The following is a 16,265-nucleotide window of genomic DNA, read 5'->3' as shown; positions in this document are numbered from 1 at the left end:
TTTACAACAAATGCTAAAGGAAATTCTCTAGGCAAGAAACAGAAGAGAAGGAAAAGACCTACAATAACAAACCCAAAACAATTAAGAAAATGGAAATAGGAACATACATATTGATAACTATCTTAAATGTAAATGGATTAAATGCTCCCACCAAAAGACACAGATTGGCTGAATGGATACAAAAACAAGACCCACATATATGCTGTCTACAAGAGACTCACTTCAGGCCTAGGGACACATACAGAATGAAAGTGAGGGGATGGAAAAAGATATTCGATGCAAATGGAAATCAAAAGAAAGCTGGAGTAGCAATTCTCATATCAGACACAATAGACTTTAAAATAAAGACTATTAGAAGAGACAAAGAAGGACACTACATAATGATCAAGGGATCAATGCAAGAAGAAGATATAACAATTGTAAATATTTATGCACCCAACATAGGAGCACCTCAATACATAAGGCAAATGCTAACAGTCATAAAAAGGGAAATCGACAGTAACACAATCATAGTACGTGACTTTAACACCCCACTTTCACCAATGGACAGATCATCCAAAATGAAAATAAAGAAGGAAACACAAGCTTTAAATGATACATTAAAGAAGATGGACTTAATTGATATTTATAGGACATTCCATCCAAAAACAACAGAACACAGTTTCTTCTCAAGTGCTAATGGAACATTCTCCAGGACATATCCTATCTTGGCTCACAAATCAAGCCTTGGTAAATTTAAGAAAATTGAAATCGTATCAAGTATCCTTTCCGACCACAACGCTATGAGACTAGATATCAATTACAGGAAAAGATCTGTAAAAAATACAAACACATGGAGGCTAAACAATACACTACTTAATAACCAAATGATCACTGAAGAAATCAAAGAGGAAATCAAAAACTGCCTAAAAACAAATGACAATGGGGACACGATGACCTAAAACCTATGGGATGCAGCAAAAGCAGTTCTAAGAGGGAAGTTTATAGCAATACAATCATACCTTAAGAAACAGGACACATCTCAAATAAACAAGCTAACCTTGCACCTAAAGCAATTAGAGAAAGAAGAACCAAAAATCCCCAAAGTTAGCAGAAGGAAAGAAATCATAAAGATCAGATCAGAAGTAAATGAAAAAGAAATGAAGGAAACGATAGCAAAGATCAATAAAACTAAAAGCTGATTCTTTGAGAAGATAAACAAAATTGATAAACCATTAGCCAGACTCATCAAGGAAAAAATGAAGAAAACTCAAGTCAATAGAATTAGAAATGAAAAAGGAGAGGTAACAACTGACACTGCAGAAATACAAAGGAACATGAGAGATTACTACAAGCAACTCTATGCCAATAAAATGGACAACCTGAAAAAAATGGACAAATTCTTAGAAATGCACAACCTGCTGAGACTGAATGAGGAAGAAATAGAATATATGAACCGACCAATCACAAGCACTGAAATTGAAACTGTGATTAAAAATCTTCCAACAAACAAAAGCCCAGGACCAGATGGCTTCACAGGTGAATTCAATCAGAGAAGAAAAAGAAATAAAAGGAATCCAGATCGGAAAAGAAGAAGTAAAGCTGTCACTGTGTGCAGATGACATGATACTCTACATATAGAATCCTAAAGATGCTACCAGAAAACTACTAGAGCTAATCAATGAATTTGGTAAAGTAGCAGGATAAAAAATTAATGCACAGAAATCTCTGGCATTCCTATACACTAATGATGAAAAATCTGAAAGTGAAATCAAGAAAACACTCCCATTTACCATTGCAACAAAAAGAATAAAATATCTAGGAATAAACCTACCTAAGGAGACAAAAGACCTGTATGCAGAAAATTATTAGACACTGATGAAAGAAATTAAAGATGATACAGATAGATGGGAGAGATATACCATGTTCTTGGATTGGAAGAATCAACATTGTGAAAATGAGTCTACTACCCAAAGCAATCTACAGATTCAATGCAATCCCTATCAAACTACCATTGGCATTTTTCACAGAACTAGAACAACAAATTTCACAATTTGTATGGAAACACAAAAGACCCCGAATAGCCAAAGCAAGCTTGAGAACAAAAAATGGAGCTGGAGGAATCAGGCTCCCTGTCTTCAGACTATACTACAAAGCTACAGTAATCAAGACAGTATAGTACTGGAACAAAAACATAAATATAGATCAATGGAACAGGAAAGAAACCCCAGAGATAAACCCACACACATATGGTCACCTTATCTTTGATAAAGGAGGCAAGAATATACAGTGGAGAAAAGACAGCCTCTTCAATAAGTGGTGCTGGGGAAACTGGACAGGTACATGTAAAAGTATGAAATTAGAACACTCCCTAACACCATACACAAAAATAAACTCAAAATGGATTAAAGACCTAAATGTAAGGCCAGACACTATCAAACTCTTAGAGGAAAACATAGGCAGAACACTCTATGACATAAATCACAGCAAGATCCTTTCTGACCCACCTCCTAGAGAAATGGAAATAAAAACAAAAGTAAACAAATGGGACTAAATGAAACTTAAAAGCTTTTTCACAGCAAAGGAAACCATAAACAAGACCAAAAGACAACCTCAGAATGGGAGAAAATATTTTCAAATGAAGTAACTGACAAAAGATTAATCTCCAAAATTTACAAGCAGCTCATGCATCTCAATAACAAAGAAACAAACAACCCAATCCAAAAATGGGCAGAAGACCTAAATAGACATTTCTCCAAAGAAGATATAGACTGCCAACAAACACATGAAAGAATGCTCAACATCATTAATCATTAGAGAAATGCAAGTCAAAACTACAATGAAATATCATCTCACACCAGTCAGAATGGCCATCATCAAAAAATCTAGAAACAATAAATGGATAAAGAAGATGTGGCACATATATACAATGAAATATTACTCAGCCATAAATAGAAATGAAATTGAGTTATTTGTAATGAGGTGGATAGACCTAGAGTCTGTCATACAGAGTGAAGTAAGTCAGAAAGAGAAAGACAAATACCGTATGCTAACACATATATATGGAATTTAAGAAAAAAAAAATGTCATGAAGAACCTAGCGGTAAGATAGGAATAAAGACACAGACCTACCGGAGAACGGACCTGAGGATATGGGGAGGGGGAAGGGTGAGCTGTGACAAAGCAAGAGAGAGGCATGGACATATATACACTACCAAACGTAAGGTAGATAGCTAGTGGGAAGCAGCCGCATAGCACAGGGATATCAGCTCGGTGCTTTGTGACCACCTGGAGGGGTGGGATAGGGAGGGTGGGAGGGAGGGAGATGCAGGAGGGAGGAGATATGGGAATATATGTATATGTATGGCTGATTCACTTTGTTATAAAGCAGAAAGTAACACACCATTGTAAAGCAATTATACCCCAATAAAGATGTTTAAAAAAAAAATCTAGAAACAATAAATGCTGGAGAGGATGTAAAGAAAAGGGAACACTCTTGCACTGCTGGTGGGAATGTGAATTGGTATAGCCACTATGGAGAACAGTATGGAGGTTCCTTAAAAAACTAAAAATAGAACTACCATATGACCCAGCAATCCCACTACTGGGCATATACCCTGAGAAAACCATAATTCAAAAAGAGTCATGTACCAAAATGTTCATTGCAGCTCTATTTACAAGAGCCAGGACATGGAAGCAACCTAAGTGTCCATCAACAGATGAATGGATAAAGAAGATGTGGCACATATATACAATGGAATATTACTCAGCCATAAAAGGAAATGAAATTGAGTTATTTGTAGTGACGTGGATGGACCTAGAGTCTGTCATACAGAGTGAAGTAAGTTAGAAAGAGGAAAACAAATAACGTATGCTAACACATATATATGGAATCTAAAAAAAAAAAATAAATGATCATGAAGAACCTAGGGGCAAGATGGGAATAAAGACACAGACCTACTAGAGAATGGACTTGAGGATATGGGAAGGGGGAAGGGTAAGCTGTGACAAAGTGAGAGAGTGGCATGGACATATATACACTACCAAACGTAAAATAGATAGCTAGTGGGAAGCAGCCACATAGCACAGGGAGATCAGCTCAATGGTTTGTGACCATCTATAGGGGTGGGATAGGGAGGGTGGGAGGGAGACACAAGAGGGAAGAGATATGGGAACATATGTATATGTATAACTGATTCACTTTGTTATAAAGCAGAAATTAACACACCATTGTAAAGCAATTATACTCCAATAAAGATGTTAAAAAAATTTTTTTAAAGAAAAGAAATAAAGAAGGGTTTTTCATGAATCAAATTTATTACAAAGAATAATGCACAATCAAAGCCAAATACATTCCTCGGGGTATGCCAGAAATAAGCAAAATAATATTATTAGAATTAAAGTTACTAAAAAATTAGGCATTTTTTTTCTGAATGGTAATATGAAACATCATGGTACGTTATCATTATTTGACAACAGAAAACCAGTAAAACATGTTTCAATATTGACTTTTTGTTGTTCTTATAAAGGTAAAACAAACATTCCAACAGAGCAAGTAAATCATAAACTCTAGAAAGTGAGTCATAAAAAGGTGTTCTCTTTAACAGCATGCAATTCCCTACAAATAATGTATCTCATCTCAAAGCATATTTACAATTCAAACAGAGCTCTGCCAGCCACTAAAGGAACAACTCTCCATCTGTTTCATCTACAGAGACGGTGATTACACAGCTCCTCTGAATGCATATGATTTTTAAAAATAGTGAAAATCCACTTGTTCTTTTCTAGTTTATTGATTTACACATTTCAAATGTGGCCATGTTAATGACCAATGTACAAATATTTGTATAAATATTTTAAAAGACAAAAATAACAATTATATACAGTTTGCAAAGATCAAACTTTAACCATGGTACCCTCCATCTAGTCCAACGACTAGAGACTTTCCAACACCAATAACTATCAGGTACTGCATCAGGCCAAACGAAGCCTCAACACTACGTCCAGATTTTTTTTTTAACTTCCAAATGCTTTCATTTTTCTTTAAAGAAAAAGTTTACAATTCACCTCCTTTTAAACTGGCAATAGCTACATAAGCAATGCCTTATGCCACAAATCAAAGCCTTCTCCTACCCAAAAGCTACTGTTAAATTGAAGTCAATTTTACCACTCAGATTAAATTCAGATGTCTAGATCCCAGATACCTGGGTATGAAATATTAAAATCTGCCAAGAGGAATTAGATATTTTTCTTCTTTTCTTTTAACATAACCCACTATATAATAGTGAACTAAATATGTTTGTTTCATAGAAACAACTTACATTTGCCAATACAGAGCAAATGGTCTATGTACAGATACATTAGGACTGCCTAACTGACAGTGAGTATTGCTGACCAGGCTCCCAGCCAATGGAGCTAATACGGTGGAGCTCTCTGCTGAATGGACTTTCCCTTCAGGATACGTCGGATCTGGAAAGGAAACCAATAGGATTTGTAAGGGTTTTTTTTTTTCTACGATCAAAGTACCACATCTCCGTCAGTTTCTTTGTAAGTAAGTATATGAAGAAATATGCAACAGTATGTGTCAAGATTTTAAGGGGACAAATAAAAATACTACAACTCCTTTTAAAGTTTACTACAGACCTGCTATAATGATTTTTGAGTACAAGAAAGTAAAGCATCTCCATTAAAAATTATCTGAGGCCGGGCTTCCCTGGTGGCGCAGTGGTTGAGAGTCCACCTGCCGATGCAGATGCAGGGGACACGGGTTCGTGCCCCGGTCCGGGAAGATCCCACATGCCGCGGAGCGGCTAGGCCCGTGAGCCATGGCCACTGAGCCTGCGCGTCCGGAGCCTGCGCTCCACAACGGAGAGGCCACAACAGTGAGAGGCCCGCGTACGGCAAAAAAATAAAAAAATAATCTGAGGTTGAAAATCTCCAAAAGTTTAACTAAGACCTATATTCTTTTCCTAATCTTTACTCCTGTTAGTTGTGAGAACATTTAATATAATGCAGTAATCATGGTTATTATAATATCTCACCTACCTTGATGTCAGCCTCAACCAAGAACCGAGAGCCCACGTTACACACACAAGTAAATTATAATGCCCTTCGAGTCAAGATAGCTGTGACATCCAAGAATTAAAGCATCTGTGCATGACTATATGGATCACAGGAAACCCCCAGGCTCATTCAGAGTCTAGTAATTGATTTTATACCCCAGCCTGACAAATTTTATGATCTGTCTCTCAGCCCACAGCAGATAAGAAGCAAAAAATTAGAAGAAAGAAGACTGGAGTAGGGGATGAAATTGACAGCTGCTAGGAGACACAATGACCATGGTCTGACAATAAAAGCAAAGGAAAAGACCCTCCCTCCACACACAGAGACACAAAAAATACAAAAGCAGGAAGGAGAGTAATCCAAGAACATTTAGCAAAGAGTCAAGCAGCTCTCCATGCTCAATACTCCCTGAGAACATCACTCTATGACTGCACACCACAAACAGCAAACCAGAAGTGAACAGTGCGCTTAGGACTCTGCCATTTACTATTTAATGATGGTCCCTATGGCTGGACCCACTCTGAGGCTCAGTCTTCCCAGGTGAACCTTCACCCTGCAAAGTTTTCCTAACTATTAAGTGGTATAATATACAGGAAAACCCTACAAATCATCAAGTGATTCGTTTTAAGCTATAAAGAGCTCCACAAATATGAGTTACTATAATATTATGGTCATAGCGAGGGCTGTAAATCAAAGGCAAGGCTAAATTGCATTCCATATATTTTATTTTGTGATTATTAAAGTATGTAACAACCCACAGCCACAATCTCGTTTCCTCCAGGAAAAGAGTTTCATCAAAAATATTTTAAGTTCTTCCAAACGTACGGACACCAAGGGGGAAACTGGCGGTGGGGGTTGGTGGTGGTGGGATGAATTAGGAGATCGGGATTGACATATATACGCTAATAAGCATAAAATGGATAACTAATAAGAACCTGCTGCTTAAAAAAATAAATTAAAAATATATAAGTTCTTAAAAAGAGTCAGTTCTTGTTATCAAGAAAAGTTTAGTCATATGAAACTGTTCAATCCCCAAATATAATATATTGGGTTGGCCAAAAAGTTCATTCAACTTTTTCATAACAGCTTACAGCGAAAACTGAACGAACTTTCTGGCCAATCCAGTAGAACCGTATGATGAGAAAAGCATAATTTTATTTAAAGTATAAAATATTTCTAGGTTCTAAATTATATAAATAACCTTCCCATTTTTTATTTAGGATCAGTTAGTAGACAGAAATCATTGTTAACAGCTAATGTTTACTGAGCAGCACCCACTATGTGCCTGGGACTATTCTGAATACTCTATAAATACTGACTCACTTAATATGCACAATATTTGACGGATCATCACTTACTCACAAAACTAAGATTCTCTTTCTTTAGTGTGTGCAGGAACCTTGGTTCCTCCTCTTTCATCAACTTCCAAATGTCAAACCATTCTGACTTAGCCCAAACCCAAGTTTGTGTCTTGGAAGAAAAAGAAAGACTACCTGACTTCTGACCATTTGGGGTCCATGCATAAACCCTCAAATTTCTTACTTTTCCTTTGGAGACAAAGCAACTGACTCTAAAGGGCTACAGTGACCACTGTTGAGACACAGATGTTGATAAAGCCCACCTGGAGAGTGCCAGCTGGCCCCTGCCCCTTATGTTTCGGAACAATGCCTCAAAGTATTTCTTCTCCCTTCTGTGGCCCTCACCTGTTCTCCCACAGGGCCATCAGGAACCAAATGTACTGGCTGTTCATTCTCCAAGTTCCGAGTACTTGGGTCTGCTCCCTTCCTCATCAACAGGCGGACTGCATCCAACTGTGTCACCCGATATTGCAGGCTGGCAGCAACATGGAGGGCGGTGTTTCCATTGTAAGCCTAAAGACAAAGAGACAAAACGACACCCATCAGGAAGGGAGACTTTCATGAAAGCAGCTCAAAAGCTTGAAGAAGGTATAAAGAAGGTTATTCCAAATCTTGTGCAGTTCTTGAACACTTCTAAAAGTACCTTTGCATTCACAAAAGACAGGCAACTGGGCAGTTCCAAAAAGAGGCGAATGAGTTCCAGATTTGCTTCTTCAGCTGCCAAATGCAGGGCTGTGCGGCCACTTTTACGATCCTTGTCAAAGGCAAGAGGGGGAAAAAAATGAACATCCAGAAACCATGCCCTGGATATGCTTCTCACCCAGTCTCTGATATGTCTGGTTCACCCTTGGAGACTCACTCGGAGTGCCCCCTTCTCCACAAACCCTTACTGCAACCCAAGCTCCATGGAATCTCTCATTCCTCCTAATTCCCTTTTATCACATCTACCCTTGTATACCGGGTGGCCATAAAATATAGAAACATAGACTATGCTGTTTTATCATGTGCTGTAATATAAGAAATCATTTACTGTGTATTCGCCTATGTTTCCAGACTTGGTGGCCACCCTGTAGACTTAAAATTAGCTATATCTGTCACCATTTCTACTAGACAGTAAGCTTCCCAAGGACCCAAGTGGCTTATGATTTAGGTATTTTCCTCTAGCGCCCCTAACTCAGTACCTCAGCCTTGTACACAGCAAATACTCGGCAAATAAACCTCAAATTTAAAGATAATAAAATATTTTCCAGTTTAAAAAACAGAAGATTAAGTCCAGATCCAACAACAATGAAGAAACCCTTACAAAATGCACTACCTTTAGTATCTGTGTATAACAATGGAAGCAAAATGAAAATATCAATTTCAAGCGTTTTCTTTTCCTTTCAAATAAAGACATTCGTTTCACAGCTAAATGATCTTTTGAATAATAATCCATAGATTAAAAGCAAATCAAGAAAGCAGATGAGGTGATCTTTTAAAATCTAAGCTTAACTATCCATACATTGCTACTCCCTTAATTTAAAAAGATGGCAGAAATAAAATAAAAAGGGGGAGAAGTTTTCATCTACACTTGGGAAGAAGGTCTTCGGCTATAACCACATCTCTCCCACATCCCATTTCCAAACTCTTCTGTGAATTTTACCTTAGCTTCCACTGCGGCTCCCATTTGAATCAGACACTTAATTGTATCAACTAGACTCTTATTCTTCAGCAAAAGCTCCTGAACTTCAGGTGAATGGGGCTGTTGATTTCTCTGGAGTTCGTGAACCACAGCATTGTGGGCCACAACTGCACAGTGTAGAGGGGTCAGGCCTAGAAAAAAGCATAAGAAAGCAGTGGTCAAGCATCCCATCAATTCTTTTAGTTGTTCTATAATTACAAACCTTGAGGGTGGCCTCTCACATGACCTACATATGGGCTCCACAAGAACTAGTAAGGTAATCTGAGTAATCCCTCCATTGGGTCTTAGTGCTAATTTTATCTATAGAATATTTTAGCTTTAATGACCTCCCTTCCTTATTGGTATTGAACTTAATACCCTTAGAATTAATGGGCCCCTCTCTCTGAATGTTTCTTCACCCAATAATGCATCAATCACTTACCATCATAGTTAGTTGACTCCAGATCCACAAACTGATTGCTCCCCGCTGCTCCCTTCTGAATTGCCTGCAGAATTTAAAAACAGACATCTATCAGCAAAAGACAAACTACACAAATATTTATCTACTAGTGTTCCAAGAAAGGAGTAAGTCAACTCAAAAGAGAGCATTGCAACAGGCAATCTACATCCAACTCCTAATATCCAAGCTGTACCCCTTTGGCCCTATGGTAATGGGAGCCTGGCTCGCTGCCTCTTACCTGAAGCACCTGGGAGTGGCCCTTCTCAGCACAAACATGCAGGGGGGTTCTTCCCCAGCAGTCAGTCGTATTCACCTGGGCCCCGAGGTTCACCAGATCCTGCACGATGAGGTGCTGATTGGCAGCCACTGCCACCTGAAAGGCACTCTGTGGACATTCAGAGGAAAAAAATATTTTTTAAAACCCATAACACTATAGTAACAAAGAATATGAACCTAAACTAAGACTGAGGGGAGAAAACCCCACATAGAGAGGATAAATCCTGTTAATAAGCAATAAGATACCGTAACACAAGGAAACTAAAATAAGCTTAGGGTGCAGCTTTATTATACCCAGTTAGTCTTTGGTCAAATAACTACAAAGTTAAAGTTAATAACTTCAAGGTTGGCAGTGACAAAGAGTCAACATCCAGAAGTTAATATTAACTAAACTCTCTTGGTCTGGAACTCTGAAATGATCTACACATAAATATGAGACCGGCCGTCATCTTGTCCCCATGACCACACTTTGCCATTTCCCTCTGTCAAGATCCTCACCTGTCCATTGTGCTCTTTAATATCCAGCATGTGAAGCGCATTCATCTTTCTTGCAAGGACATAGGAAAGTGCCCTTCTCCCCTGGGCAACAGCAATATGGAGGAACCTGGGGGAAAACAAAAGGAAAAGAAAAGAAGTGAATTATTTATTTCACTAAGTTCATCCTTTTTTTAAAAAAATTCTTCCTTTAGCCCCCTTCTTGATATGTTGGTGTACTCAAATCAAACAGTACAGAGCATAATTTGTCTTTTCTGCTATGCTGACAATACATCTGAGTTGCAACAAGATGAATTAGGTTACCAGAAAAAATAAGTACACCAGGCACCATGCTGATTGCTTTAAATCCATTATTCTTAATGTTCATAAAAACCCACTGAGGGAGGTATTATCATTTTACATGCCCAGAAACTGAGGCATAGAGAGGTTAAACAACTTGCCCAGGGCTTCCCTGGTGGCGCAGTGGTTGAGAGTCCGCCTGCCGATGCAGGGGACACGGGTTCGTGCCCCGGTCCGGGAAGATCCCACATGCCGCAGAGTGGCTGGGCCCGTGAGCCATGGCCGCTAAGCCTGCATGTCCAGAGCCTGTGCTCCGCAACGGGAGAGGCCACAACAGTGAGAGGCCCGTGTACCGCAAAAAACAAAAACAAATACAAAAACAAAAACAACTTGCCCAACACCACAAAGATGTCAGGACAGATCAGTATTCTATCTACAAATCAACTCACAGTTGATCATGACCAACTAACCATGATTTGATTTTGCTCTACAGACACAATCTATGCTAATCTTTCAAAACCAATTATTCAAAGACATGTACATTTTTATTAATTTAGAACAGGTAATTTGTTCAGCCAGAAAAAAAAGAAAGGAAAACTCTCGCTTGAAATATGAGCTATCATTCTACGCCCACTAGTCATCTTGTTTAGCCAACCACTCACTCAGATCTAAGCTGGCATCCCTTAGAGAAATTCTGTGCCCACTATGTCCAGCAAGCATGGCTTACCAAATCAGCTCAATGAGATAAAGGGACATACTCACGTGTCACCATCTGCATCCTTTGAAAGAAACTGGTCTTGGGAGATATGTGCCAATTTGCTTTCTTCCTGCTCTACTTGCCACTGAAAAAATGACTTCCCTAACTGTGTGGTGTTCATTGGATTTCCGACGATGTTCGGGAAGGGCAGTGGTGTGTTTAAAGGGGCAGAGCCTGCATCATGCCTCGCCAGGGCCTCACAGGCACTGTGTGACATCATGTTGAAGTCCTGCACGTGGGCATCGTTTTGCTGCTGAACGCTGGGGGCAGTCTGTGGGGGAACAGCAATATTCTCAGATTCCCTGGGACCACTTAGAAGGGATGCAAAACTTTGGTTCAGGCAGAACTGTGGTTCTTGACCATCAAAGATGTTTGGTTCATAGCTGGGGGACTGGGAAGTTCTGGAATAAGGACTGTATTCCAGAGCCGGGTTGTGGGTGTAGTGCTGTGGCGGCAGCTGCTGCACATTCTGGTTCTGTGAAGAATACTGGTACATGGAAGCCTGATCCATCATGTGTGGGGAGCTGCTGACTTGGAAGGGTTGGTATTTCTGAGGTGGAGAGAAGACCTGCCCTCCGTGGAAGTCCTGACACTGCTCGTGGGGGGAGCTTGGAGGGACCCCAGGGCGCATCCAGCTAACTTGGACAGTGTTCAGGGAAACCAGGCTGCATTCATTCTTAATGTTGATAATGCTCTGAAGCAGATCAGCACTGCTGTCCTGTTTGGATTCATTGTGATGGACATCTTCCATGCTTTCCGCGGGTGTGGGTGTTTGAGGTGGCGTCTGGAAAGGGAGAAAAAATAAGTTGCGCACTTCCTTCCAAAATTATTCCAGGAATAATTTCCAATGAGTATTCAGAGGGAAATAGTGAGATACGTACCAAAAACTGGGTATGTAACAAAGCTGGTCTTTTGCAAGCTGGTCCATCAGATGATAAATCAGGGCCTTTCCTTTTCCCACTATATGATACTGTGTTCTTCAATTCTATACCCAAGAAAGGAATATGGAATCTGTGATAATTTTATTTCACAAATTTTTACCCATAATCACACTACACTGTTTTACCCTACAGCCCCCATGATATTATAAATAGAGGTAACTCTTACCTGTGAATTGCTCTCTGTTCACACCTTGTGTCTATAAGGAAAAAAAGTTTCCAATTTAGTGTGTGATAAATGGTTTCCTGATTAACATACATCAACAAACAGACTTATCTCTACCCCTCTTTACAGTTCACCATAAACCTTTGACATAGCTATTTTAGCAATATTTATTTTCTATGTTAATTTCCATCCTATCTTGCAACTTCCCCCATTTGCACTTTCACCTTAGTTCAACTCAGGTTAACATAAAATTAATAAGGCCACTTGAGTTTTCCCTTTCTAGTCAAAATGTTCCATTTTAACTGAACCACATTAATTTCCTTGCCCCCAACTTGCCTTCATTTATTTATTCATTAAATTTCTCTTGCACACTTAACAAGTACCTAGCAGTGGGCCAAGTGACAGCAATATAGCAGACAGCAGGACAAATATGTTCTCTGTACTATGGACTTCGTGGTCTACAAAAGACTTGCCCAACCTAGGTTAGCAGAGAGTAATAACACTGACAGGCTAACCTCCCTATCCCCCAACCCAAAACAAATAAATTACGTGCCACCTTAAAATCATCGACGGCTTGTCCGGAAGCCTTCTGTTTATGACTTCGGATGTGCAACAGGAGTTCCTTCACCGAGTTCTTCACGCGAACACCTTGAAAGGGTCCTCTCTGCTGCCTTCCTACCCCCATATGGGGCTCAACTGTTCAAGAAACAAAACAAAACAAAACATATCCCAATTAAGTGTCTTCACAGACATGAATATTAATAATCTCAAAAGCATAGCTATCCAACGTGATAAAGTTCCCAACTCACAGACCGCAAAGCCTCTTCAACTCGCTTGCCTCATACCTTTCCCCACCAGGAAGCCTAATGAATTAAAGCTCATAAAAATATTGTTTCAGGGAACCCCAGAGCCGAGAGATAAACCCAAATTAATTCTCTGTCTCTCAGCCCTATCCACCCATGAGACAGGATCACAGATTTTGCCACCCTGACTCTCATAAATCTGTAATTATTCTAGACTTTTGAAAAACCTTGGGGGAGCAAGGAATAAATGATGAATTTTTAGCTTTTCAAACCAAAGGCTTTATGTCCACATAGAAATTTTAAAGTCTATCAATTCCACTCACTTAAGAAGGTACAAAACAAACTTCTCCCAAAGATCTCAATGTACCAAAGCCTAACATTTAACAATGTCTCAGTTTATTATTTCCCTCTGTTCAGCTACGCCAAGAAAGCTACCTAAATTCACTGAGCTTAAACGCACTTCCACATATGCACACAGGATTTCCCCTCACCGACTGTTTTTGATCACATAGGCCTTCTAAGTAGAAAGGAAATAATCTCATTTCATATTTAAGCTTTAAAATACACTTTAAAATGCAGTACATGAGGGCTTCCCTGGTGGCGCAGTGGTTGAGAGTCCGCCTGCTGATGCAGGGTACACGGGTTCGTGCCCCGGTCTGGGAGGATCCCACATGCCACGGAGCAGCTGGGCCCATGAGCCATGGCCGCTGAGCCTGCGCGTCCGGAGCCTGTGCTCCGCAATGGGAGAGGCCACAACAGTGAGAGGCCCGTGTATCACAAAAAAAAAAAAAAAAAAAGCAGTACATGAGTACAGCATTCTACTCTGACCACTACTATGTCACAACCTCTTGGGATGAGCTGAACACAAAGTAAACACACAAAGAGTCAGGAAATGAATAATTCAGCAACCCCATTGAGAATGGAAAAAAATAAGATGGGACAAAAAACAAGGCATAATTTTAAATATATAGATATATACACATATATATATATAATCAAATACATGAGAGAAACAACTCAATGATAGTGCAAACTAAACACTAGTTAATTTTATGTTTAAGTCTAAGAATATCTTGCCAGAATCTAACACGGCATTTCTCTGGAATGACAGTAGTTAATAACTCAGCGTCACAGGGAGAAAAATTCAGTTTCAGAAATCCCCTATGGTAAACCAAAGAACTAACAAAATAGTTTCAGCCAGATGAAGGCCAAATGTGGAGGAGAAAAAGGGTCTAAATACACACACAACTTTGGCATTTGCTACACACTTAACATACAGGGAGCATGTTATACAACCGAGTGGTTTAAATCACTTTTTTAAATGAAAATGACAAATCACATTTTAAACTAAAACACAAGCAAAAAACAGGAGTGGCCAGCCGTGGGGAATACCTGAAAGAGAACGCTCTTTAAAATCATGCTGAATAGATTTTCCAAAATTTGAGATTATCTAGACGTTCTTTGGTTCACCTACAGCGACATCCTGTTTTCCCCCAAATTATGCAACTCCGTTCATTAAGAAAAGAAGCTAACAATTCACAGCCGCAGAACGGAAACGTTACGCCTTTCTCTGCTACAGACGGTTCAACCATTCTAAAGCACACAAAACAAAAACCGAAGAAATTCTGGGCAGATTTCGGAAAATCACAGACTCTAAACAGGTTTTCAGTCCAGCTTCACCTTACATCTTAATAATATCGGTTTCTTTTCTTTATAAAGTCCTTTTACTTAAAATTTCCACAAATACGTACTTAGAAAGAAATAAATCACGACCTTCAACCCAGTACCCAAACCCTTATCGCCGGCTACAGCCTTTCACTAAAACAGCCACAAGAAAAAGGTACACCTACATCAGATCCAAAATCTCGCCATAGCATGTGAATTATACCTTAAGAAAAGTGTTTTTTAAAAAAAAGAGAAAACCCAACGTGGTCCATTCCCCCCACCCGAAGTCAGAACTCTGTGTTTCAAGTTACCAGGTCAGCTAGAAGGCGCCCAGATTTCACAGACGGTCAAAGGGCATCGAGTGATATTCAACGCCCAGCACGGGGCAAGGCATCCAGTAGTGGCCTAATAATAACGGCCAGTGTGATTATGTACCTCCTCTAAAGCAGGCGCCGAGGCCACCTAACACCTGGCCGAGGTACTTCGCTTCTGGGCGGCCCAGACCCCCCCTCCCCGCGGGTGGGCCGCCCGCAAACAGGGGTCCTGGGGCCGCCCCGCCGGGGCCGGTGGGTACCTTGCAGCCGCTCGGCACGGGCGCCGCCTCTCGGCCGGGACTCTACCGCCCCGCAGGAGGACACGGACGAGGCAGAAGAGAAGTCGGACGAGTCGGAGCCGGGCGAGCCGGGCGCCGAGGGCCCAGACGACGAGCAGCCGGCGTCGCAGGCACCGGGGGCGGCGGCGGGTGGCGACGCGCCGTAGAAGTAGGCCAGGTTGAGTGGGCTGGTCATAAGGCGGCAGTCGCCGGCCGCGTCCAGCAACCCCTCTCCGCCGCGGCTGTCGTCCAGCAGCTTGTCCACGATCATACTCCCGGGATCGGTGCTCGGGGACCCCAGACACCTGCGCCACCGGTTTGCTGCGCGCGGCTGCCTCCCGACTGCGGCTGTGGCCGTGATGGGTTCTGGGACTTATCGGCTGGAGGACTGCGCGGGCACGGGCGTGGCCCCGGGCTGCCGGACTATTTAACCGGCCTTCGAGGCCAGGGGCGGAGAAAAGAGGCCACCGCCTTGCCAGCCTCCCCCGCGCCCGGCCGGGCCATTGGCGGCGTCGGGGTAGCCTCCCGGCCCCTCCTCCGGATGCGCCCCGTTTCCAGTAAAATGTACAGGATGAGGCAATGTGCCCTCCGCCCTCGCTCCGCCCTCGCTCCGCCCTCCCGGCCCCGCCCAGACCGACCGGTTGTTTTCCTGACCTTCACCTAGAAACCCCGATGGAACGCGGCCTCCTGGCCCTCGGACCCCCGACCCGGCCGCCAGCCGACGGATGTCGGGGCCGGCGCAGCCTCGGCGCGCTCCCAGCCTGGCCTAGGCGC

General features: G+C 41.3%; 1 protein-coding gene across 1 annotated transcript; it reads right to left on the bottom strand.

The window, feature by feature from the left end:
• Window positions 1-4,282: 4,282 nt before the first annotated feature.
• Window positions 4,283-15,909, bottom strand: NFKBIZ (NFKB inhibitor zeta). The gene is made up of 12 exons (XM_060010590.1): window positions 15,474-15,909; window positions 12,988-13,127; window positions 12,435-12,465; window positions 12,209-12,312; window positions 11,333-12,111; window positions 10,295-10,400; window positions 9,759-9,905; window positions 9,503-9,566; window positions 9,043-9,212; window positions 8,044-8,154; window positions 7,746-7,913; window positions 4,283-5,448 (listed from the first exon to the last, which is right to left on the bottom strand). Exons 1-12 carry the CDS (start codon window positions 15,760-15,762, stop codon window positions 5,395-5,397), a joined length of 2,163 nt encoding a protein of 720 aa, XP_059866573.1. The 5' UTR covers window positions 15,763-15,909; the 3' UTR covers window positions 4,283-5,394.
• Between the last annotated feature and the right edge of the window lie 356 nt (window positions 15,910-16,265).

This window comes from Delphinus delphis, chromosome 4, assembly GCF_949987515.2.
Source record: "Delphinus delphis chromosome 4, mDelDel1.2, whole genome shotgun sequence".
In the NCBI taxonomy this organism is placed as follows: Eukaryota; Metazoa; Chordata; class Mammalia; order Artiodactyla; family Delphinidae; genus Delphinus; species Delphinus delphis.
The sequence above is the reverse complement of the archived record's forward strand: the minus strand, read 5'-3'. Positions and strand labels throughout refer to the sequence as shown.

Coding starts and splice junctions, on each gene's coding strand:
- NFKBIZ (XM_060010590.1), bottom strand. CDS start 15,762: ATGATCGTGGACAAGCTGCTGGACGACAGCCGCGGCGGAGAGGGGTTG. Junction 13,128..15,473: donor CCGTGCCGAGCGGCTGCAAG/GTACCCACCGGC, acceptor TTTCTTGAACAG/TTGAGCCCCATATGGGGGTA. Junction 8,155..9,042: donor GAGCCGCAGTGGAAGCTAAG/GTAAAATTCACA, acceptor GCCTTTGACAAG/GATCGTAAAAGTGGCCGCAC.